At 42.8% G+C, this 26257-nt stretch overlaps 1 protein-coding gene across 6 annotated transcripts in view; it reads left to right on the top strand.

Annotated features, from left to right (window-relative positions):
• The window catches only part of plcb1 (phospholipase C beta 1), a 958218-nt gene that overhangs the window by 772608 nt on the left and 159353 nt on the right, over nt 1-26257 (top strand). For all 6 annotated transcript variants that reach the window (XM_063056185.1, XM_063056184.1, XM_063056187.1 and 3 more), the window contains 2 exons: nt 1055-1139; nt 4874-5051. In XM_063056185.1, the coding sequence (XP_062912255.1) occupies nt 1055-1139; nt 4874-5051 (263 nt within the window). The remainder of the gene's footprint in view (nt 1-1054; nt 1140-4873; nt 5052-26257) is intronic.

The raw sequence follows: 26257 nt of genomic DNA, 5'->3' as shown, positions 1-26257 counted from the left end.
ACCGTGAGCAACTGGCTCATATACTGCTGAGACACAGGAGACTGCAGTTGCTGGGTTGAGAAAGCTGCAAATAGGCCTGAGTCAAACCCAATCCACACTGGAGGAGTACAACTTATATTCCACCTGTGTAGTCTGCAACCCATTGGCATGAATATTGAGTTTTCCAATTTAAGGTGAACACTCCCACACCTTTTTCTATTTTCTCTTTTCCCAGCCCCTTGTCTCCTTCGTCTCCTTCTGATGCTCCCATTTGTCCCCATGCCCCAGCCTGCTGTCACCCATCTTTGTCCCCGCCCTCTGCTGGCTCCATCACTTCACAGTTTTCCCAGCCATCCTCCATCTGGTTACAACTGTTATTCTCTTCTAATGGTTCCCATTCTCACCTCTACTTATTGGAATCCGGTTCTGGTAGTGCTTTGTGTTCCTGTTGATCTCCCTCCAGCAGTTTTCTCCCATCTTCGCGCTCTGCTCCACCACCTTGTTCCATCTGTTGTTCTTTTTTTCTTTCCCCCTCTTTGTCTGCCTCCAACTATCATTCTCCTGCCACAGGCTTCCAACTCTACCCCCTGTGTACCTCCTCTACCTGGTGCCACATGCCCGACACACCCCTCTTCAGTCTGCTAGTCAGCTCAGAATCCTTTCTCGCCACTCCCCCTTCCCCTCTTTATGCTGGTCATCTATCTCACGCCTCTGCATTCTCAGTCCAAATATAGGGTTTCAACCTGAGACATCATCACTCAGCCCGAAATGTCAACTGTTTATTCATTTCCATAGATGCTGCCTGACCTGCTGAGTTTCTTCAGCATTTTGTGTGTGTTGCTCTAGATTCCAGCATCTGCAGAATTTCTTGTGTCAATTTCTTTCCTCCCTTACTGTTGAGATGGGGAGAAAAAAACTCAATAAGGAGGCTTAAGGGTTTCTTATGTTTGCAAGAGTTGGATGACGTTGAAAACATCAAAGAGAGGAGAAACTGAAAAAGAAGAGAGCACTTGTTATGTATGTTTCAGATCTGATTAGTATTGCTTCATCACAATTTGTGTTTCTGTGCTTTTAGTCCCAAACAACAGGGAAAAATGGCAGAGCACTGCAGGTCAATATTTGGAGATGCGTTGCTAATAGAAGACCTGGAAAAATATCCGGTGGGTACATGATTCCTTTTCATTGCATTTTAATGACTTGTGCTTAATAAAATCATTGATTTTCATTCTTTTTTGTTTCATCTTTTTTGACTCTTGGATTAATGAAGGTTTAATCTTTCCGTAACAACATATGAGACAATGACTTTGTTCCGCTGTAATTAAAGCTTATGAAAGGCAAGTGTTTCTTTGTAGCTGACCATTTAAAAGACTATAATTTGCATTACAAAGTCAAGGGAAAAGGCTTCTCTTATGATTTCTCAGATTCACACGGTAAACTTGTGGTGTAAAATCTGCCGTTAATGTTATATTTACCAAAGTAATCTGTCCATCATCTCTTACTGAACACTCCCTTATCTAGGATTAGGGCATTAAACCAACCTAGACGCAAATATGAACTGCTTGCCTCTGTCAAAAATTGAATCTGCTGTAACCTTTTAAAGCAGATATTGCACCAATCTTAATATTATGGACACTCTGAATTTTGTGTCCCCATCTTTGTGTCTTTTTATGTCACTTGCATCATCACATGCCCATTTTTCCTTTGAATTTTCAACCAAATTTTATCAGCAATCAAGCCTGTCCTCCTAATCGTAAAGATCAAACTGCCTGCTGATGCTTCAAATCTGAAGCAAAACCAGAAAATGCAGAGAACATTTAGCAGGTCTGAGGAAAGAGAACCGGGGTTAATGAGTAAGGTCAAAGATCCTTCTGAACATTAAGTATGTTCCTCTTTCCACAGATGTTGCCTGAAATGCTGAGTGTTTCAAGCATTTTCCGTGTTTATTTCATGTGATTGTGATTCCATGAATAAAGCCACACTCTTCCACCCACCCAAAAGCCACTGATTTCCTAGGAGTTCCAAAGCGAAGTAAATAATAGGCCAGGCCAAAGTGACCGGAGGCTGACACTAGACACTAGAAAACTACAGCATAGTACAGGCCTTTCGGCCCTCGATGTTGTGCCGACCCATATATTCCTAAAAAAGAAAGTACTAAATCCACACCACCCTGTAACCCTCTATTTTTCTTTCATCCATGTGCCCGTCCAGGAGGCTCTTAAATACCCCTCATGTTTTAGCCTCCACCACCATCCCTGGCAAGTCATTCCAGGCACCCACAACCCTCAATGTGTAAAAAAACTTACCCATGATGTCTCCCCTAAATCTTCCCTCCCTTAACTTTGTACATATGCCCTCTGGTGTTTGCTATTCATGCCCTGGGAAACAGATACTGGCTATCCACCCTATCTATGCCTCTCATAATCTTGTAGACCTCTATCAAGTCCCCTCTCATCCTTGTACGCTCCAAAGAGAGAAGTCCCAGCTCTGCTGACCTTGCCTCATAAGACTTGTTTTCCAATCCAGGCAATATCCTGGTAAATATCCTCTGCACCCTCTCCATAGCTTCCACATCCTTCCTATAATGAGGTGACCAGAACTGAATGCAATACTCTAAGTGTGGTCTCACCAGAGATTTGTAGAGTTGCAACATGACCTCTCTACTCTTGAACTCAATCTCCCTATTAATGAAGCCTAGCATCCCATAGGCCTTCTTAACTATCCTATCAACCTGTGCAGTGACCTTGAGGGATGTATGGATTTGAACCCCAAGATCCCTCTGTTCATCCACACTCTTAAGTAACCGACCATTAACCCTGTACTCAGCCTTCTGGTTTGTCCTTCCAAAATGCATCACCTCACACTTATCCGGATTGAACTCCATCTGCCACTTTTCTGCCCAACTCTGCATCCTGTCTATATCCTCTTGTAACCTTCGACAACCTACAGCTCCATCCACAACTCCTCCAATCTTCGTGTCATCCGCAAACTTACCTATTCTTCCGCCTCTTCATCCAGATCATTTATAAAAATCACAAAGAGCAGGGGTCCCAGGACAGATCCTTGCGGCACTCCACTAGACACCGACCTCTGGGCAGAATACTTTCCTTCCACTACTACCCTCTGCTTTCTTCCTGGAAGTCAATATTTTATCCAGACAGCCAAAGTTCCACTGATCCCATGCCTCATGACTTTCTGGCTGAGTCTCTCATGGGGGACCTGGTCAAACGCCTTGCTAAAATCCATGTAGACCACATCTACCGCCCTACCCTCATCAATTTCTTTTGTTACCTCTTCAAAAAACTCAATTAGGCTAGTGAGGCATGACCTTCCCTTCACAAAGCCATATTGACTATCCTTGAGTAGACTGTATTTCTCCAAATGCTCGTAGATCCTATTCTTAAGAATCCTTTCCAATAGTTTGCAGACCATCGACGTAAGACTCACCAGTCTGTAGTTCCCAAGATTCTCCCTATTAACTTTTTTAAACAAGGGAACTACATTTGCCATTCTGCAATCCTCCGGCACCTCCCCTGCAGCCAAAGAGGATTCAGAGATCATAGCTACTGCTCCAGCGATCTCTTCTCTCACTTCCCACAGCAACCTGGAGTATATCACGTCCGGCCCTGGGGGCTTATCAATCTTGATGTTTTTAAGAAGATCCAACACTTCTTCTTCCTTAATCTCCACATTGTCCAGCACACAGGACTGTTCTACTTTGACCTCACCCTGATCAAGGTCCTTTCCAATGGGGAAGGAAGACCCAGGAAATTCCTTTCCAACTCTGAAGGGTATGACCCAGGTGCTGGTCATTCAATAATTCGGTTCTGGCCCAACCTCCTTCCATGAAATAATATCAGCCTCAATAGGAGACAGATCCAGCTTCCCTTTGAATCCACACCCTATGCACAAGTAGATGAACCGTGTGCGTGTTCTGGATACATAGCCCTCCGCCCGATTACCAAAGCTAGTGAAGGAAAGACAGCCATTCTGTCTGTTAAATGGATGTAGGCAGGATGGCGAAGTAACAGTTTATTTTCCCTGTGTCTTTTCTGCCTCATGGATAAAAGAATGGACAGCAGAACATTGTAACGAACACTGATATCAAAGTTAAATCCTCAGGCATGGCTCCACCTCCTCAATCGTGTAAAGAAAGCAAACTTTCTGTCTGAGGATTGAAAGGAGCTGGTACCGAAGCTAGCTGTCAGCTGTGCTTCCTCAGTGTTGCATAACACTATCTGACATCCTAAACTCTATAATCCACACCATCACAGAGCAGGGGCACACTGTTTTCTGGGAGGACATTATCAACAAAGTAAGTGAAGGGTACAGGGAGCTTTTGTTCATTGCCCAGTTATTTTCCTGTCTATGGATGTGATCTCCTCTCATTTGTCTCATATGTGCTCATCTTTGTAAAGTACAAACACAAAGCACTGGAAACACACAGCAGCATCAGAGTTAACTATTCAGCTCAGTGACCCTTCTTGGTGATTAACATCTCTTTGAAGGTATAATAATGTGAAAATGAAAATTGGGGGATGGGACTTGGATGAGAAGGAAGTAATTGGCAATCTTACTGCTTCATTTTCACCAACCATTTTAATATTTTATAGGCTTCATTGTGTTGTTCATAACAAAAAAAAGTGTGAGGTGAAGTGAAAAAAGAATTTATATAATTACTAAATCAGGGGTTCCCAACCATTTTTATGCCATGGACCAATACCATTAAGCAAGGTGTCTGTGAACCCGAGGTTGGGAACTCCTATACACTTCATCTGAAAAAAAATCCATACTCATAACTGAGTAATATAGAGTTTAATAAAATATTTGATTGTGACATTTCTCCTGTACCAAGTTTGGATGAAAAGTTGTTTTAGCATTCCTTCTTATATTTTAGCTTGAGTCAGGCATTCCTCTTCCAAGCCCACACGAGATGATGGGCAAGATTCTTATCAAAAACAAGAAGAAAGCACACAAATCTTCCGATGGTAGTGCCAAAAAGAAGCTGTCAGAGCAAGCATCAAATACATACAGTGACTCATCCAGTGTTTTTGAGCCCTCTTCTCCAGGAGCAGGTACGTTAAACCCAACTTCATATTTGCAGTGTGTGGTTCCTATTTCCTCATCGGGATGAGGGTTTGTCTCTGTAATGGTCATTGGACAAGGAAGCCAATCAATCTGTCTTTGAAAGTCTGACTAAAGAGAGCTAGTTCTCTTCTTCCCCATCTCTCTCTTGTTTCTTCCTTAACTCCATGGATGTTGCTTCATTTTTAAAAGTGATTTGAGATTCAAGTATTTGAGAAACGTCTGCTTGTCACCAATACAAAGTTTGTTGTACACCAATTTAACCCAATTTCTTTTCTTGTGCTCTGGTTTAACATGAGATGGGCAACTGAGAGTTGAACTGTATTGGGGATAAAGACACTGGAGACTGCAGATGCTGTAATTTAGAGTGTCAAATGCAGAAATCAGCATGTTAGGCAGCTGTTGGAGGGAGGTAGGCAGCCAGTGTCTCAGGTCGAGACCCTTCAACTGGTGCAGGTGAAAGTTATCCATCTGAAATATTGACTGTACATTTCCCTCCGCAGATGCTGCCTGACTTGTTGAATTCTTCCAATATAATCCGTGTTGGGAATGAGTTTCGTTATGTGATCCTGCATTTATTGGTTAAAGTTTCTCCAGAATTGCCTTCCAAATTCCCAATGCTGTCACCAAGAAAGACCAGGGTAGCACACTTATGAGAACATTGTCACTTCCAGGCCCCGCTCCGTCTTAACTGAGAAATCTCAGTGTCCTCTGCATTATCATCAGATTTAAATCTTGGATCCACTTTATCCTCTGCAACCACATTATGCCACTTCTTCAGCAGAAGGACCGCATCACCATCTTCTCAATGGCACAGAGAGATGGGTGATGAATACTGCCCAGAGCAAAGCTGTACACCTCTCAAAAAAAGTATGGGAATAAAGAAAATTACTATCTGTCTAGGGTTTATATTTGACAAGTATTTGTATCCAATCAGTAGCAGAATGCAACAGTTGTCGTTTCTTAGGGCTTCCATGCATCTTCTGCACTTGACTGTCCTGTTGGCCAAAGTCAGGGATTTGGGAGAGAATTGCCATAGTAACCAAAGTGAGTAACTGGGGAATAACAAGGGAAACTCATTCCTAATGCACTTTTGGCTTTCATTTTGCTAAACCAGGGCATGAAAAAAAGGACCTGGTTAAAATTAATGATAGGTAACTTCAGGATTGATTGCATTATATCGGTGCCACAAAACGACGAATTATATGTCATATAAGTCAGTGATAATAAACTTTATTCTGATTCTGAAAAGATGCTCTCAAATGATTGAATCATATGCAAGATCAAGCAAAATATGAAGCAACACCTTATGAGCTTAAGAAGACACAGGATGGAGTGGTTCTTTGGAGACAGGCTGTATTGACGTGCTCAGGGGTCTGATGCAGGGTTTTGAACCAAAATGTCCACAATTCCTTTCCTCCAACAGATTCTGCTCAACAGACTGGGCTCCTCCAGTAGATTCTTTGTTGCAGGAGAGAAAAAGATGTTGGGATGGTGGGTTAAGGAGGAAGGAGCAAGCCTAAAACACTGGAATATTTTTGTGTCTCTGGGTGGCTGAATTCATAGCTGCCACAAGCAGGCCAAACAGGAAAATTAAGTGACAACTAAATAATTTGCTGCACTAATGCCAGCTACATCAGCTCTGTTATGTAGTGATGGATTAGGCACCAACTGAGTAATAGAATAATTCTAATTTCAAGTGAAAATAATGGAGACTGCCTGAGTTTGAGATCGATTTTGAAACTAATTTTTTCATTTTCACACGGCCAAAGTATGAAAAATTCTGATCTAGAGGTGATATATGGACAGGGAGAGTGCAGGAGCCAGAGGCAGTGCAAAAAATATGTATTCTTAAATGAATATCGAGAGTGTAGACCAAGAGCACTTAATGTTCATTGATGATGGCTTTCAGCTGGACGCACATTCTACTCAACGTAAGATTGAACACTGTCTTTGTGGATTTGACTGCTGCACTTTCTCAAGCTGTTATATCATGAGATCAAATACGCCAAGTCAGCTCTGTGGTTGGCTGCATTACAAGAAATATTGGCCTGCAGAACTCTTTATCGAGTCAGCCAAAACTTAGGCTCACTCAGATTTGTAATTGGATAAAACAGATGACAGATACGTTCTACTTTTGCATCTGGTCGCCTTCAAGTCATTCCTATTAAAAGTAAGGTTAACCATTAAATGCCACATTGGCCCACAATAAGGGGGCCGGAAGGCATGTAAAAAAAATAATAGAATGGTACTACCTTTCCTCCGGCATCTGTGTGTAGCTTGGCATGTTAAGTTATTGATGCAGTGAACCAGCATTGTATCCCAAACATTATAGAGGGGAGCATTCTCAGAGGTGGAAAGTATCAGTGTTTAGGTCATGGTTTGGGATGCAATCCACCATCAGCAATCCCCACCACCCAGATCCTCTTTTCTCACAGATGCCATCGGGGAGAAGGCACAAGAGTCTCAGGACTTGCACCACCAAGCATAAGAACAGCTACTACCCCTCAACCATCAGGCTCTTGAATAAACAGGGATAACTAAACTCACTTGGCCCCATCATTGAAATGTTCCAACAACCAATGATCTCATTTTAAGGACACTTTATCTCATGTTCTCAATATTTATTGCTATTTATTTATATTTGTATTTGCACAGTTTGTTTCCTTCTGCTCTCCGGTTGATCTTTCATTGATCCTGTTATAGTTACAATGCTATAGGTGTGCTGAGTATGTCCAGAAGAAAAAGAATCTCAAGGTTGTATATGGTGACAGATATGTACTTCGAAAATAAAATTTACTTAGAACTTTGAAAAACAAGCCGCTCATCCAGATTCTGAAACGTGCAACTGGGATATGCATAGTTTTAAATTTAACCACATCCTAGTGTTGTGCCCTAAGGTTTAACCACATCCTAAGGTTTACTCATAAACCTCTCTCCATTTTTTATTAGATTTTAATTTTTTTGTTATGATCTCAAATCCTCAGAATGCTGTATTTTGTGGAACTGCAGGCAAGGCAGAGTGGTCACTTTATTGTGGAATATGACAGAAAAAGGCATTGCTGGAAGAAAGTGATGGAGCAAGTCTCCCTGCCCTGGTAATTTAGCTAAGAATGTCATGTTTGAGGCTGAATGGCCCCATACTTAGACTGACGTTGAATTTTCACTCACTCGTAGATCGAGGTGAGTTCCTCTCGAAGCCAAGCCTTCCAACCAGATGGTGTAAATGAAACAGTAACCTGCTGCCTTGATAGGGACTTATTTGACTCACCTAATGGACTCATTGAGGCAGTGCTTTTCATGAGCAAAGAGTGAGACTCCGATGCTACGCTGGGAGAGAGCAAATTGAAATGAGTAGCTGAGATGAACCGACAATAGTAAGCATTTCCAAAGCAGACATACAGCGAGGAGCCACCCCGTTAGGAGTGCTGGACTTGTGTAGAGCCACCGAAATAGGAATTCCAAGCCTTGTGGGTAAAGTGAAGAAAGGTAGGTAAGTTTTGTCAGTTTCCATAAGACAGTACAGCACAGGAAAAGGCCCGTTGACTGTACTGGGCATGATGCCAAATGAAACTACTCCCTACCGTCTGCGGGTGATTCATGTTCCTTCTTGACCTGCTTATTCGTGTGCCTGTATAAAAGCCTCCCAAAAGCTATTATTGTATCTGCTTCCACTACCATCCCCGGCAACACATTCCAAGCACATGTGCAAAAAAAACTCAACCTGCACCTTTCCTTTAAACTTCCCCTCCCTTACCTTAAAGCTCTGCCTCCCAGTATTTGACATTCCTACACCAGGAGAAAGATTCCGGCTGTCCACAGTTCCTCTGCTTCGCACAATTTCTTCAGCTCTTATGTTCCCAGCGAAGAAGGCATGCGTGTCCTATGTTTTCCTTACCATCCTATCGACTTGCATTAACACTTCCAGGAAAGCATGGGGACGCCAAGATATCTCTGTACCTATATTGTTTAATTATTTTAGTGTTTTGTGAATTACTGTGTTTAATTCTTTAAAGCATTCAATAATTTTTATTTTCTTAATTATATCAATCACGTTTTTAACATACTTTTGAATATTGGAGGGCTGTTACAAAGTTTTAGCAGAGATTGATCAGAGATTTCTTTGCCCATTTTTCCAATCAGTCTAAGGCCTTCTGTAGCCTCCCTATTTCCTCAAAACTACCTGCCCCTCCGCCTATCTTTGTATACTCAGCAAATTTTGTAACAAAGCCATCAATCCCATCATCGAAATCATTGACATATAATGTAAAAAACATCAGTCCCAACACAGACCCCTGTGGAACACCACTACTTACCGGCAGCCAACCAGCAAAAGCTCCCTTTATTCCTATTCTTTGGCGCCTAGCAATTAGCCACTGCTTTATCCACGCTAGAATCTTTCCTGTAATACCATGGGTTTGTAGCTTGTTAAGCAGCCTCATGGGTGGCCCCTTGCAGAAGGCCTTCTGAAAATCCAAGTACAGAACATCAACCAATTCTCCTTTGTCAATCTTGCTTGTTAGTTCTTCAAAGAATTCCAACAGATTTGTCAGGTAAGATTTTTTTCTTGAGGAAACGATGCTGACTGGCCTGTTTTATCATGTGCCTCTAAGTACCCTGAGACTTCATCCTTAACAATCGGCTCCAATGTCTTCCCAACCACTGAGGTCAGACTAACTGACATAATTTCCTTTCTTGTGCCTCTCTGGCTTCTTGAAGAGTGGAGTGACATTTGCAATTTTCCAGTGCTCTGGGACCATTCCAGAATCTAGTGGTTCTTGAAAGATCATTACCAATGCCTCCACAATCTCTTCAGCCACCTCTTTCAGAACCTTGGGGTGTACACCATCTGGTCCAGGTGACCTATTGGCTTTCCAGTTTCCCAAGAACCTTCTCTCTAGTAATAGTAACTTCACACACCCATGACCCACATCTGGAATTCCACCGTACAGTGAAGACTGATGCAAAATACTTGTTAAGTTCATCTGCCATTTCCTTGTCTCCCATTACTACCTCTCCAACATCGTGTTCCAGCAGCTTGATATCCACTCTCACCTCTCTTACACTTTATATATGTGTAGAAACTTTTGGTATCCTCTTTAATATTATTGGTTAGCTTACTTTTGGATTCCATCTTTACCTTAATAACTTCTTTAGTTGTCTGCTGCTGGTTTTTAAAAGCTTCTCAATCCTCCTAACTTCCCCCTAATTTTTGCTCTATTATATGCCCACTCTTTGGCTTTTATGTTGGTGTTGACTTCCCTTGTTAGCCATGGTTGTGTCATCTTGCCTTTAGAATATTTCTTCCTCTTTGGGATGTACATATCCTGTGCCTTCCAAATTGCTTCCAGAAACTCCAGTCATTGCTGATCTGTCATCATCCTTGATAGTGTTCTTTTCCAATCAATTCCGGCCAACTCCTCTCTCATGCCGCTGTAATTTCCTTTACTCCACGCTAATACTGATACATCTGACTTTAGCTTCTCCTTCTCAGACTTCAGAGTGAATGCAATCATATTATGATCACATGCTCTGAAGGGTTCTTTTACCTTGAGCTCTCTAATCAATTCTGGTTTATTGCACAACACCCAATCTAGAATAGCTGATCCTCTAGTGGGCTTAACCACAAGCTGCTCTAAAAAAAACATCTCATAGGCATTCCAGAAATTCCCCCCCTTCGAATCCTGCATCAACTTGATTTTCCAAGTCGACCTGCATACTGAAATCCCCCATGAATATTGTAACATTGCTCTTTTGGCACGCATTTTCTATCTCCTGTTGTAGCTTGTAGACCACATCCTTACCACTGTTTGGGATCTGTATGTAACTCCCATCAAGGTATTTTTATCCTTGCTGTTCCTTAGCTTTATTGACGACAATTCAACACCTTCCGACCCTATGTCACCTCTTTCTAATGATTTAATTTTATTTTTTTTACCAACAGAACCATGCCACTCCCACTGCCTTCCTTCCTGTCCTTTCAATACAATGTGCATCCTTGGATATTAAGCTCCCAGCTATAATCTTCTTTCAGCCATGATTTAGTAATGACTACAACATCATACTTGCCAATCTGTAACTGTGCTGCAAGTATATAACCATATAACAATTACAGCACGGAAACAGGCCATCTCGGCCCTTCTAGTCCATGCCGAGCTCTTAATCTCACGTAGTCCCACCAACCTGCACTCAACCCATAACCCTCCATTCCTTTCCTGTCCATATATCTATCCAATTTAACTTTAAACGACAACATCGTACCTGGCTCAACCACTTTTGCTGGAAGCTCATTCCACACAGCTACCACTCTCTGAGTAAAGAAGTTCCCCCTCATGTTACCCCTAAACTTTTGTCCTTTAACTCTCAACTCATGTCCTCTTGTTTGAATCTTCCCCACTCTCAATGGAAAAAGCCTATCCACGTCAACTTTATCAATCCCCCTCATAATTTTAAACACCTCTATCAAGTCCCCCCTTAACCTTCTACGCTCCAAAGAATAAAGACCTAACTTGTTCAACCTTTCTCTGTAACTTAGGAGATGAAACCCAGGCAACATTTTAGTAAACCTCCTCTGTACTCTCTCAATTTTATTGACATCTTTCCTATAATTCGGTGACCAGAACTGTACACAATACTCCAAATTTGGCCTCACCAATGCCTTGTACAATTTCAACATTACATCCCAACTCCTGTACTCAATGCTCTGATTAATAAAGGCCAACATACCAAAAGCTCTCTTCACCACCCTATCCACATGAGCTTCCACCTTCAGGGAACTATGCACCATTATTCCTAGATCCCTCTGTTCTACAGCATTCTTCAGTTCCTCAGTTCCACCCAAGTAGCCTCCTTAGACGAGTCCACTAATCTATCCTGCCAGAGCACCGCTGTTATATATTCTCTGACAAGCAATGCAACATCTCTCCCTCTTGCCCCTCCTATTCTATCACACCTGAAGCAACGAAATCCTGGAATATTTAGTTGTCAATCACACCCCTCCTGCAACCACGTTTCACTAATAGCTACAACATCATATTTCCAGGTATCAATCCATGCTCTAAGCTCATCCACCTTTCTTACAATGCTCCTAGCATTAAAATAGATGCATTTAAGAAACTTTCCACCTCCCACTCTTTGTTTATCCATCTACCTTATTCTGTATACAGTGAGCATTCTAATGTGATACCTTTGGTCCTGTATTCACCCTTTTCGATTTTGTCCACCTTTTACGTTGCCCTATCATCACCCTCTCCTTGCTGGGGTCTCATTATGCATTGCCTCTGTTTGTAAACCAACAACCTCATCTTCAGCACTATCACTCCAGTTCCCATCCCACTGCCAAATTAGTTTAAATCCATCCGAACAACTCCAGTTGACCTGCCCTCGAGGACATTGGACATCTTGGGTTCAAGTGTAACCGGTCCCTTTTGTACAGGTCATATCTTACCCTAAAGAGATCACAATGATCCATAAATCTGAAACCCTGAGCCTGCACCCATTCCTCAACTATGTATTCACCTGCCAAATCAGAAACAAGAGAAAATTGTTTCTGCAGATGCTGGAAATCCAAGCAACACACACAGAATGCTGGAGGAACTCAGCAGGCCAGGCAGCATCTATGGAAAAAAGTACAGTCGATGTTTTGGACCCAGACCCTTCGGAAGGACTGGAGAAAAAACGCTGAGGAGTAGATTTGAAAGGTGGGGGGAGGGAAGAGAGAAATGCCAGGTGATAGGTGAAACTTGGAGGGGGAGGGATGAAGCAAAGAGCTAGGAAGGTGATTGGTGAAAGAGACAGAAAGACATGGAAGAAAGAAGGTGGGGGGAACACCTTTCAAGGGAGGTGTTGGGCAGGCAAGGAAATAACATTAGAGAGGGACAAGAGGATAGGAAATGGTGAAGAGGGGGTGTGGAGGCATTACTGGAAGTTTGAGAAATCGTGTTTACTAGAAATTTGAGAAATTGGTGAGACCTGACATAGATTGGGAGACCGCTTCACCGAGCATCTACGCTTTGTCCGCTTTCTGTCACCAATCAACTTCCTAGCTCTTTGCTTCATCCCTCCCCCTCCAAGTTTCACCTATCACCTGGCGTTTCTCTCTCCCCTCCCCCCACCTTTCAAATCTACTCCTCAGCCTTTTTTCTGTCCAGTCCTGCTGAAGGGTTTCAGCCTGAAACGTCAACTGTACTTTTTTCCATAGATATTGCCTGGCCTGCTGGTTCCTCCAGCATCTTGTGTGTGTTGCCAAATTATCCTTTTCTTACCGTCACTGGCACATGGCACAGGCAGCAATCCAGAGATTACTACCCTAGAGGTTCTGTTTCTCATCTTTCTACCTAGCTCCCTAAAAATTCTCTTCAGGACCTCCTCACATTGTCTATCTATGTCATTGGTGCCAGTATGTACCAAGACTTCTGACTGCTCACCCTCACCCTTGAGAATGCCATGGAAATGACCCAAGACATGGAGGCAACTTATCATCTGGGTATCTCTAGCGTGACCACAGAATCTTGTATCTGTTCCTCTGACTAAGGAATCTCCTATCAACACTGTAGTCCTCTTCACCTCTCATGATTAATGCCCAATTTAATGAAAGATTTAATAAATAACATGGAATTCATGGAACTTGTTTCTTCCACGACTTTATGGGCAACTTTTTACTACAATAGTACTTTTGACTGTCTGCAAGAAAACTCTTCATTTTGGAGGTACCATGTTCCACATTTATTCTTGGATGGGAATGTTGACTTGGTGTCCCATCAAGCTTAAGATTTTTACATAAATATTAAGTGCAGTTGTATCTTTACAGACTGGCCATACCATGTGGCATGGAGGGCTTACTCACATCAATAATGGATCATCTGTCACATGTTCTAGTCCTGTTACTTACAATACTAGCAGCTTAGAGATGCCACAGTATCCCAATATTTTGCCCATCAGAGTTTGTATATTGTGAAGTAATGAGCTTTTTCTTTCAGATCCTAATAGTTCTGATTGCTAAAGCAGTATCTCAAATATTGTTCTTTCTGTCATTTAGGCCTCGTGAGCAACTGCATGTTTTATCTTCCTGGTTGTCTAGGCTTAATTTATTTGTTTGCTTAAGATAAACACTTGATGGGATACTTAATCTTTTGTAATTTAATCCTTTGGGATAATATTCTAAGAATTATCTTCTCTTGAGGATTTTCTTGAAGTCACCAGGGGTTATAGGCAGATTATTGTGTGGGCAAAGATCTGACAAATGGAGTTTAATGTAGGAAAATGTGAAATTCATCAAGAGCTAGAATTCAGGACAGACTGTTAGAGACTCTAAGAAATAGAAAAGGAAGTGGTCTGTATAGTCGCTTGGGTTTGCTCTGCCATTCATTAAGAATATACTTATCCAACTTTCTTTAAGTCCTCTTCCCAGCTGTCTCCCCCAAAACTCTTGATTCATGACTCATCTAAAATCGACTTCAGCCTTGAAAGGATATACCCTCCACAATTTTCTGAGCAATGAATTCCACACATAGAGAGAAGACATTCATCCTCATGTGAGCAGGCTCCCACTTGTTCTGCAACCATGCCCTCTGGTCTAACACTCCCCTGCAAGGCGAGATACCGTCTCAATATTGATGCTGTCAAGCCCCCATGCTGCTTTTCTGATTCAGTTAGGTCACCTCCCAATCTTCTAAAGTCTTGTCAGTAACAGGCCAAATCTTCCATTGAACACAGTCCTTTTGTTCCAGGGTTGTCCCAGTGAATCTTCTTCGAACTGGCTCCAAGGACAACATATATTAAGTCTGGGGTCCAGAACTGTACACAATACTTTATATGTGCTCTCACTGGTGCTTTGCATAATTGTGGTAAGATACCCTACTTTGATGTGAGGTGGACTGCTTCACGTGTTCCCCACATTGTATTCCATTGCCACTCGTGTAACCGATGATTACCTCTTTATCCTTCCTGCAGCTCATCCTCCCACCTTCTTTGTATCAACTGCACATTGGGATACAGAATGTTAATTTCATTGATGTATATTGTACACAACTGCAGTCTCCACATTGATGCCCAAAGCACTTCACCGGCTACAAGTTACCAGGCTTAAAAATGATTCTTCTTTCCCTTCCTGCTGCTTCAATCCTCTGACCATGCTTACACGTGAATTCCAGCTCCTGTCTTGCAGAACAGCCCTTTATGTTGCATTGTATTGAAAGTCTTTTGAAAATGCAAATCTGGTTTCTCTCTGCTTAATAGTTTCTCAAAGACCTCTAATGCATTTATCAGAGCTGAACTCTCCTTTGTGAAGCCATGCAGACTCTGTAGGAAAGGTTATGGCTTCCCAAATATTCTGTCTTTATCATCTTAATAATTGTAACATTTTTCCAACATGCTTGGTTAGCCAACCTATAGTTGGCCAGTTTTGCTTCCCACCATATTTGAGTCAGGGTACATTTTCAGTCCTGCATTACTTTTTACAGTGTTGTGATCTTTCAAAGGAATTTTGAGCAATTTCAACACTGCATGCATTATCCCTAAGGCCACTTCTTTAAGGATCCCAAGTTCTAACCGTCAGGCCACGAACATTTATCAGCCTGGACCAACATGTTCTCAAGTGGTGGTTTTTCATTCCTCCATTTTATTATGTGGTATTCAGCGTTTGGTCTCCTATTGTAAAGACCTGTTTAATTCCTCTGTCATTCCTTCATGCCCATTACTGTTTCCCTGGTCTCAGTCTCCGAGCTGGTAGCAAGTCATAAAGAAAGCTAACAGAATGTTATTGTCTATTGCATGGGGAACTGGACAGTTGTAGAGTCGTAAAGCACTACAGCACTGAAATTGGCCCATTTGTAGTCAGTGGGGAGGGGGAACGTCGACTCAGACCATGAGAGGCCTGCATCAGGCATTTTCATGCCTTACAAGGCACAGATTGGAAGTCTGTGTGGGGCGCCACTCCTCACACGGACACTAGAGCAATGTGTGATTAAGTGCCTTGCTCAAGGACGCAAACACGGCCACAGCCGAGGCTCGAACTAGCGATCTTGAGATCACTAGACGAGCGCCTTAACCACTTGGCCATGTGCCCACACAAAGTCAGTGCCGATCTGTTGCTCTGCCTACTCCCACTGGCCTGCACCCGGACCATAGCCCCCCATACCCCTCCCAACCATGTACTTATCCAAGCTCCCCTTAACTGTTGCAATTGAACCTGCATCGACAAGTTCTGCTGGCAATTGGTTCCACACTTGTACCACCACCTGAGTGAAGTAGTTTCCCCTTAAATATTTGACCTTTCACCCTTAAACTCCTATATAGCTTCTAGTTCTAGTCTCATCCAACACCACCAGAAAAAGCCTGCTTGCATTTACCCTATCTATACGCATCATAATTTTATATACTATCAAATTTCCTGTCATCCCCTTTGCTTTAGGTAATAAAGTCCTTACCTATTCAACCTTTCTCCATAGCTCAGGTCCTCATGTTCCGGCAACATCCTTATAAATTTTCTCTGTACTCTTTCAATCTTATTGATATCATTTCTTATAGATAGGTGATTAAAAAACTGCACACAGTACTCCAAGTTTGGCCTCACCAATGTCTTGTACAACGTCGACGTAACATCCCATCACCTGTACTCAATATCTGATGTATGAGGGCCAATGTGCCAAAAGCTGTCTTTGCGACTATCTACTCATGACACAAATTTCAAGAAATTTTGGATCTGCATTCCCAGATTCCTTTGTTCTACCGCACTCCATGGTGTCCTACGCCTCACTGTGTAAGGCCCAAGGGCAATGAATATTTTTAATGCAGAGATAGAAAGTAATTAGGGGATTGAATGTTTTACAGTGTTTTGGTTACAGCCAGAGCAGCCACGACTGCAGTAAATGATCAGAGGTTCAGAGTTGTCTAACCCTCGCTTCTAATTTGTATTTTATATCTGTTAAATAATGCTGAAAGGAGCCTTAGACCGCAGCCTGAGAAGTATGAATAATGTTGTCATCAAAGCTCCTTGAATACTGTGGTAATGAATGAAGTGTTTCCTTGTCAAAACATTTACACTTATGTATTTCCCTCTCTGATGAGCTGAGCAAATCATTCTGAACCACAGCAAAACAATACATGCTGGTCATTGTGATTTCTCATCACCAGCCTCATCTCTTTTCCATGGTGCTGCAGATTCAGCAGTACACTTCCACATAAACACAAGAGTTACTGCAGGTGCTGGAGATCTTCAGCCAGGCACAGAAAGTGGTGAAGGAACCCAGCAGGTCGGGCAGCATCGATGGAGGGGAATAAACAGTTGACATTTTGGGCATAGACCCTTCATCAGGACTGGAACGGAAGGGAGAAGACGTACCCCTTCCCCTTCGCTGCCCCCTCCCACCTTCTGAGTCTGGTTTCTTTCCTCCTTCCTTCCTTTCCAGTCCTTGTGATGGGTCTCAGGCTGAAACGTGGATTGGTTATTCCCCTCCATAGATGCAGCCTGACGTGCTGAGTTCTTCCAGCATTTTGTGTGTTATACACTTCCACATCTTCATTTTCACTTTACTTTTATGCTTGTTTCCAAAATTTAATGTACTTTCTGCACATCCACGCCTGTTCCCCAAACGATGTTCTGCATTGCGCGGTATATAGGATATAGAACAGGCCCTTCGGTGCACAACGTTGTGACAAACTAATTAAGTGAATGTGTCTAATTTAATGAATCCCTTCTGCCTGCACGTGATCCATATCCTCCCGTTCTCTGCATATTCATGCGCACCATTACAGGTACCCACGCTGTGTGTGTAAAAACTAAACCTGCCCTGCACATCTCTTTTGAACTGGTCGCTTTTCCTTAAATATATGCCCTCTGGTACTCGACTTTCCAGCCCTGGAAAAAAGAATACCGGCTTTCTGCTCTGTTCATACCTGTCATAATTTTATAAATTTCTATCAGATCTCCCCTCAGTCTCTGCGCTCCAGAGAAAACAATCCGAGATAACCCATCTTCTAGAAGGCATATGCATCACAATGTGGTTTTCTCCTCTGCATCTCCTCCAAAGCCTCCACATCCTCCCTACAACTGAGTGACCAGAACTGAATGCAATACTCCAGACGATGTCTAACCAGAGATTTATCAAGCTGCAGTATAACTTCCTGATTCTTGAACTCAGTGTCTCGACCAATAAAGGTAAATATGTCATAAGCCTTCTTTATCACCCTATCACCTCATGCAGCCATTTTCAGGGAGCAACGAATTTAGACTCCAAGATCCTTCTGTATATCAATCTCCTCTGTATTTCTCTCTTAAAGCAATCTCTCATCAGTGTATCCCTCTGTATATCAATCTCCCCTCGGTACATCCCTCTGTATATCAATCTCCCCTCAGTAATTCCCTCTGTATATCAATCTCCCCTCGGTATATCCCTCTGTATATCAATCTCCCCTCGGTATATCCCTCTGTATATCAATCTCCCCTCGGTATATCCCTCTGTATATCAATCTCCCCTCAGTATATCCCTCTGTATATCAATCTACCCTCAGTATATCCCTCTGTGCCAGAACCTGCTTTCACCTTCACACTTCACCCCAACCAGCTACATGGTCCACAGGGCTTTAATTGGTCTCTGATTCCCTTCTCAGTATCTTATAAACCATCAGGTTACTTACTAAAGATGGGGGTCTGTTTCTGTCATGGAGGCGATTGTGGGAGGGGGTCAGTGGGCTCCTCATTTCACTTCTGTGTGACTCCATGGTGAATGGACTCCACTGGACGATTTTAATAAAACCATGAGTACGTTCTTGGCAAGTGTTTGAGATGATTCTTGTGCCTTTGTCTAAACCACTGCACTGGGCTTAGCTTGTGAATCTCTGCACTTGTATTGTCCCATCTCTGATCACACCGTGTGCTCGTGGATCGCTGAATTGACTCCTGTAAGCTTCTTGGTGCTCAATATTTCATTGACTTCAGTGAAACCAAACCAAAATTATCGAATATTAAGAAGAACAAATCTTTTACAGTATATTAACTCATGAAGCCCAGTTTTGTTGCACTTTCCTGAAGAAAAACCACCGAACAGTATCTTGGCTAACGTTTATCCCTGAATCCATATCCCTAAAACTGATCATTCAGTAATCCATAGTGATATAGTCATAGAGTGCAGAAACAGTCCTTTCACCCCATCATGTACATCGAACCATCATATACCTCTCCATGCCCATCACTCTGGCTAGCACTTGGTCCTGAGCCTTTTAGCCCTAGGCAATTCTAGTTGTTGCTTGTGGGAGGTTGTGAAATTAGCTGTCAGATTAAAATGCATTGGCTGAAAAACATTGGGATGACACTTTTTAGAAAACTGTATTAAGGCAAGTCTTGTGCTCTTTTCAAATTCACAAAACATTTACCACAGTGGATGATTTTTATTAACAGCAATAAGCATCATCAATACAAGGTTATTAATTGTGTTCCTACTGTTAGGTTTCTTTAACAGTGCAATAGAAATAGGTCGGAGACTACAGAATGTTGTTATATTGTGATTGCCATTATTTAGTCTGTGCTACCACCAAGTGGTCAGCTGCAATAGAACAACAATAAAACAACATTTTCATTTGAGACGCAAGAGAGACTGTAGATGCTGGTAATCTGGGGCAATACACAAAACGCTGGAGGAACTCAGCAGGTCAGGCAGCATCTATGGAGAGAAATGGACAGTTGGCATTATGGGCAGAGACCCTTCATCAGGACTGGAAAGAAAGAGGAGAGATGGCTTCTCTGAAAGGGTGGAGGGAGGCATGGAGCAAGAATGGGCAGGTAACAAGTAGATCCATATGAGAGAGTGAAGATAGACAAATGAGAGAAGGGGAGAGTGGGAATGATGTAAGAAGTTGGAAGGTGATAGGTGTAAGTGACAAAGAGCTAAAGGAGATAGAATCTGACAGAAAAGGAAAGAGGACCGTGGAGGAAAGGGAGGAAATGGAGTACCAAAGAGAGAGGTATGTTTGCTGATGGACAGACTGAGACAGTGGGGGAGGGATAAGAGAAAAGATGATGGGACAGTGAGATAACGGAAAACAAAAGTGGGGGTTATAGAGAGGAATGGTTACTGAAGTCAGAGAAGTCAGTGTTCATACCATCAGATTGGAGGTTACTGAGGCAGAATACGTGGTGGTGGTTTGTGTCTCATCTCCATTTGGCAGTAGAGGAGACAATGTCAGATGTATTGATGTGGAAATGGGAAGTAACTGGACTGGATCTTTTTTCCCAGTCCTGTTGAAGTGTCTCGACCTGAGCATTGACTGTCCATGTCCCTTCATAGGTGCAGCCAGTCCCATTGTGTTTCTCCAGCACTTTGAATATCTTTCCAGCTTCAAGATATTACTGTTAACTGTATATCTGACATTTTTCATATTCCTAATCTATTCCATTTAGTATCAGTTTCATGTCTCAGTTTTTTGATTTGTTAAGACATTGCCATTTTCTTTATTCATAATATTTTTTTGTTTGGTTTGACCCTTGGGGCTAGAGGGCTCCAGTAACTAACCCAACTTAGGTGTTGTTAGACTGGCAGATACTACGGTCCATTGTATGTAATTCCTATTAATATTCAACACTTATCTAATTTTGCTGTTTTTTAAGTATTATACCATGGCATAATAACTTTTCCAGTGATCCTGCCGAGTTTCAAGGGCCCTGGTGATTTTAAAGGAAGTGTCAGAAGCAGGACTTGGTTAGTTTAAAGGGAGCACAGGAGCTAGGGCCCTGATGACTCAAATGCCAAACAGTAAGATATCACATAATTGGAGTTGTGCTGTAGTTTAACTTCACTCTCGCTTATCGGCCTCAGGTCCATAGTCTCTTGCCTAATAAAATATTTCAGTTCTGAGATTTTCAATTCATCCTGGCTTTTTGAGAGCAAGTGATTGATTTTCCCATTACCCTTTGTGTTGGAATGTGCTTCCCACTAACCTCAAGGACAGCTTCTATCCTGCTGTTAAACACCATTGAATAGTCTCCTAGTACAAATGCTTGACCTATCAATCTCTCTCACTATAGCCTTGCCACCTTATTGTCTCTCCACTGCACTTTCTATGTAACTGTAACACTTTATTCTGCACTCTATTATTGTTTTCCTTGTACTACTTCTGTGCACTGATGTGTTAAAGTGATCTGTATGGATGGCATGCAGAACAAAATTTTCACTGCACCTTACTGCATGACGCAAAAATAAACTAGTTGGCTAATTTACCAATTCCTGACACCAACTTTGGACAGTATAATTCTAACTGTAAGGTTATGTACTTGCACCAGAAGCCTCCCATAATGGAAATAACTTTGGCTACAATTTAACCAGACGAATTCTTTACTCATTCAAAAAACCCTGGTTCGATCATCCTTAAGTTTTACACTCAATGTGTCCTCAAAATTTTAGCCCCTCCAAGAATCTAACTTGGAGCACCAGCTGAGGAGGCAGGTACATGCATTGACAGACGCTGTCAGTGTGAAGGACACTGGTAATTCAGTTCCTGCCCCGTTCTGAGATTAGAGTGCTGCTTGAAGCTTTCGGCATATTTTAAAGCTGATGTGCTTGGAGAGGAGCAGGAGACTTGAGTATTCATCGTCACCGAGTTTCGTAGAGTTAGAGAATTGTTATGGTTCGGGAGGCTATTCAGCCCATCAAGTTTGTGCCAGCTCCTGCTATTTCACTCTTGCCTGCACCATTCCACCTGTCCTTCTGTGTAGACCTACCTTTTTTACCCAAGTGCTTGTCCAACTCCCACTTGACACTACTGATCAATTCTATTTCCACTATCTCTACACGCAGTGAATTCCAGACCACAAGGTAGGAGAATTCTTTGGAATTGGGAAATCATTCCCCTGGATGTATGCAGCCTCTGGCTGAGTGTAGCTTTCTCCCCTCTCCTGCCTCTAGCTCCTTAAAGCAAGCTCCGGGAATGGGCATGCTGCATTCCAGGAGGACAGTCTCATATAGCATAGATACAGGCCCTTCTGCCCAACTCGTCCATGCTGTGGTAGATGCCAATAAATACTGATTCCATTTTCCTGCATTTGGCCCATTTCCTCTTTTCCTTTCGTATTCCATATCTGTACAGATACTTTTTAAATGCTGCGATTGCAATTGCCTCCACTATCTCCTGGAGCATCTCATTTCAAATATTCTCCTGTCTGTGTGGAAAGGTTTGCCAATCCTGCTGTGCGTTCTTTGTCAGACGCACCTGGCTGCAGCACAGCCATTGCCTGGTTCAGTGCACAGAGCTCCAGGCCTCCCTCAGAGTCGGGCGCAACGTGGACAAGTGAACAGATGTCTGTGAATGTGAAGGCAGCCAGCGACACCACATCACCGATCTCCCACTTTCACCTGGCCAAGTGACACTTCTAAAGTATCTGAAAGGATAGAGTATCACAAGGCTATGGTTGTGCTCGGTGGCATTTGGGGAAAAGTGAGGGATGTAATTCTGGCATCTAAAGCGTTTAAGTGGGAGGAGATTGCACGATGAGAGATAAGTGGCACGTGAGTAGGAGAACTACATGATGAGGACATGTTGTCCGCACACCATGTAGTTAATTGGCATCCGTTAGTCTCGTGAGACCATGGATTTGCGCCTTGGAAGGTTTCCAGGGTGCAGGCCTGGGCGAGGTTATATGGAAGGCCAGCAGTTGCCCATGCTGCAAGTCTCCCCTCTCCACGCCACCGATGTTGTCCAAGGGAAGGGCAGTAGGGCTGATTCAGCTTGGCACCGGTGTCGTCGCAGAGCAACATGTGGTTAAGTGCCTTGCTCAAGGACACAACACGCTGCCTCAGCTGAGGCTCGAACTAGCGACCTTCAGATCACTAGACTGATGCCTTAACCACTTGGCCACACACCAACACACCATGTAGTTAGTGGCATTTGCAATCATAGCAAAATCACGTGTTCCCGCCACTGTCTGTAAAGAGTTTGTACGTTCTCCCTGTGACCGCGTGGGTTTCCTCTGAGTGCTCTGGTTTCCTCCCAGAGTCCAAGGACCTACTGATTGGGAGGTTGATTGGCCACTGCAGATTGACCCATGATTAGGCTAGAGTTACATTGGGGGTTGCTGAGTGGCATGGCTCAAATAGCTGGAAAGGCCTGTTCTGTATCTCATTAAATGCACAGATGTGATCTCCCTACCTCTGGAAAGGGAGAATGAAATCTAGTTGGTTGTTCCTGAAGAGAGAGCATTGGTGGAAGTAAAAAAGGTGAGATGTTGCAAATATCTCTTAATCCCAGCCTGGGAAAAAGACAAGCATAAAAGGTTGTTAGCCACTGCAACAGCCATGCAGAGAGGAATGTGTGTGGGTCAGTGTTGGTTGCTGAAAAGACTCAGCTCCTTTGATGGCATCCTGACAAGGAGTTGTTGCTGAGGTTCAGATTGGAATACAGTTTCCTGGATATTGTCGGGGGCATTGTTTCTGACAGCTCCTGTGCTCCTCCCAGTCGTCCCTTCTTACTTACGACACACAGTGCGTCATCCTCAGCTCACTGTGCTCTAGTTGATAGAGGAAGGAGCTGAAGCCAAGGGGGTTTGTGCAGACACCCTGGGATCAGCAGAATGTTGTGAATTCATAGGACCCCACTCTCCGGCACACCAGCACAGTGTGAAGTAACAGTAAAAAGCACACGCTTGAATGATTTACTGACATCTAGCAGGACTAAAGCAGCAGCTTAACTGAACCTGGATGAGCAGAGGCAGGATCTTTGTTAGTCAGCCCATTCAGTCCAGGGATAAAGAATACTGCATTCTTTAAAACTCTTTTGTGCTTACATTGACGTTTTAAGTTATTTAAATTTGTTTTATCGCTTTCTTTTTTATTTGAAAAATGAATATTTTTAATTGTTTTAAGATTTATGACATTCCCAGCAGTTTACAGATTCTGTATGTCCGGGATACAGATGCACAAATACTCTGCAGATGCACAAATACTATAGCCTATGAAAGTGACTTATTTTACCAGAACAAAGGCATGAACCAAGTATTATTAGTCTTGCCACAGACTTGGAAGTGACACATGTACCTTGTGAGATTGCAGGCCTAGGGAGCGGTCATATCAGCCAAAGCAGCAATACAGGTTACTTTACCAGCTATTTAAAATTGTGAGTATTTGATAATATATGATATTTTATCAGCTAGTGTTACTAATTTCAGTCACTTTCTATATTTTGAGGGATAGGTATTCTGGACTTTCACATGGGTGCGTGATCTGATCTTTTCATAAACCCTTTGAACATAGCACTGAGGTTAGTACTGTATAATGATGCTCGGCCAATGTTTAATTCAAAGGAAGTATCCAAGAGATTTCAAAAAGTTGACTTAAGGCAGATCAGAGAAGCTCATGGAGAATTGGTAACATTTCCACAATGGTTCCCTCCCCGCACTCCAAACAAGAAGGAGACCAAGGAAGGAAAGCGTTTGAAAGTTCAAAGTAAATTTATTATCAAAGAACATTTATGTCACAATGTACAGTCCTAAGATTCATTTTCTTGCAGGCATACTCAACAAATCCATAATGAATGATAGAATCAATGAAAGACAGTACCAACTTGGGTACCAACGAGTGTGCAAAGGGCAGCAAGCTGTGCAAATATAAGAACAAATGTACAGTAATAATAAATAAGCAATAAATATTGAGAACAAGAGATGAAGAGTTCTTGAAAGTGACTCCATAGGTTGTGGGAACATTTCAGAGATGGGGCAAGTGAAGTTATCCCCTTCAGTTCAAGAGCCTGATGACTGAAGGGTAATAACTGTTCCTGAACCTGGTGGTGTGAGTCCTGAGGCTCCTACACCTTCTTCCTGATGGCAGCAGCAAGATGAAAGCATGTCCTGTGTGGTGGGAATCTTTGATAATGGATGCTGCTTTCCTGTAGCAATGCTTCATGTAGGTGTGCTCAACAGTGGAGAGTGATTTACTCCCACTACCTTTTGTAGGATTTTCGGTTCATAGAAACAGAGAAAACCTACAGCACAATACAGGCCCTTCGGCCTACAAAGCTGTGCTGAACATGTCCCTACCTTAGAAATTATCTAGGGTTACCCATAGCCCTCTATTTTTCTAAGCTCCACATACCTATCCAAGAGTCTCTTAAAAGACCCTATTGTATCCGCCTCCACCACTGTTGCTGGCAGCCCATTCCACGTACTTACCACTCTCTGCGTAAAAAACTTACCCCTGAGATCTCCTCTGTACCTACTTCCAAACACCTTAAAAATGTGCCCTCTCATGCTAGCCATTTCAGCCCTGGGAAAAAGCCTCTGACTAACTACATGATCAATGCCTCTCCTCATCTTATACATCCCTATCAGGTCACCTCTCATCCTGCATCACTCCAAGGAGAAAAGGCTGAGTTCACTCAACCTATTCTCATAAGGCATGCTCCCCAATCCAGGCAACATCCTTGTAAATCTCCTCTGCACTCTTTCTATGGTTTCCACATGCTTCCCGTAGTGAGGTGACCAACTGAGCACAGTACTCCTAGTGGGGTCTGACCAGGGTCCTATATAGCTGTAACATTACCTCTCGCTCTTAAACTCAATTCCATGATTGATGAAGGCCAATGCTCTGTATGCGTTCTTAACCACAGAGTCAACCTGCACAGCAGCTTTGAGTGTCCTATGGACTCGGACCCCAAGATCCCTCTGAACCTCCACACTGCCAAGAGTCTTACCATTAATACTATATTCTGCCATCATATTTGACCTACCAAAATGAACCACCTCACACTTATCTGAGTTGAAATTCATCTGCCACTTCTCAGCTTAGTTTTGCATCCTATCAATGTCCCGCTATAACCTCTGACAGCCTCCACACATCCCCAACCTTTGTGTCATCAGCAAATTTACTAACTCATCCCTCCACTTCCTCATCCATTTATAAAAATCACGAAGAGAAGGGGTCCCAGAACAGTTCCCTGAGGCACACCACTGGTCACCGACCTCCATGCAGAACATGACCTGTCTACAACCACTCTTTGCCTTCTGTGAGCATGCCAGTTCTGGATCTTCAAAGCAAGGTCCCCTTGAATCCCATGCCTCCTTACTTTCTCAATAAGCCTTGCAGGGGATACCTTGTCATATGCCTTGCTGAAATCCATATACGCTATATTTACTGCTCTACCTTCATCAATGTGTTTAGTCACATCCTCAAAAAAATTCAATCGGGCACGTAAGGCATGATCTGCCTTTGACAAACCC

The sequence above is a fragment of the Mobula hypostoma genome, chromosome 8 (assembly GCF_963921235.1).
Source record: "Mobula hypostoma chromosome 8, sMobHyp1.1, whole genome shotgun sequence".
Lineage (NCBI taxonomy): Eukaryota > Metazoa > Chordata > Chondrichthyes > Myliobatiformes > Myliobatidae > Mobula > Mobula hypostoma.
This window is presented reverse-complemented; position numbering and strand designations above follow the sequence as displayed.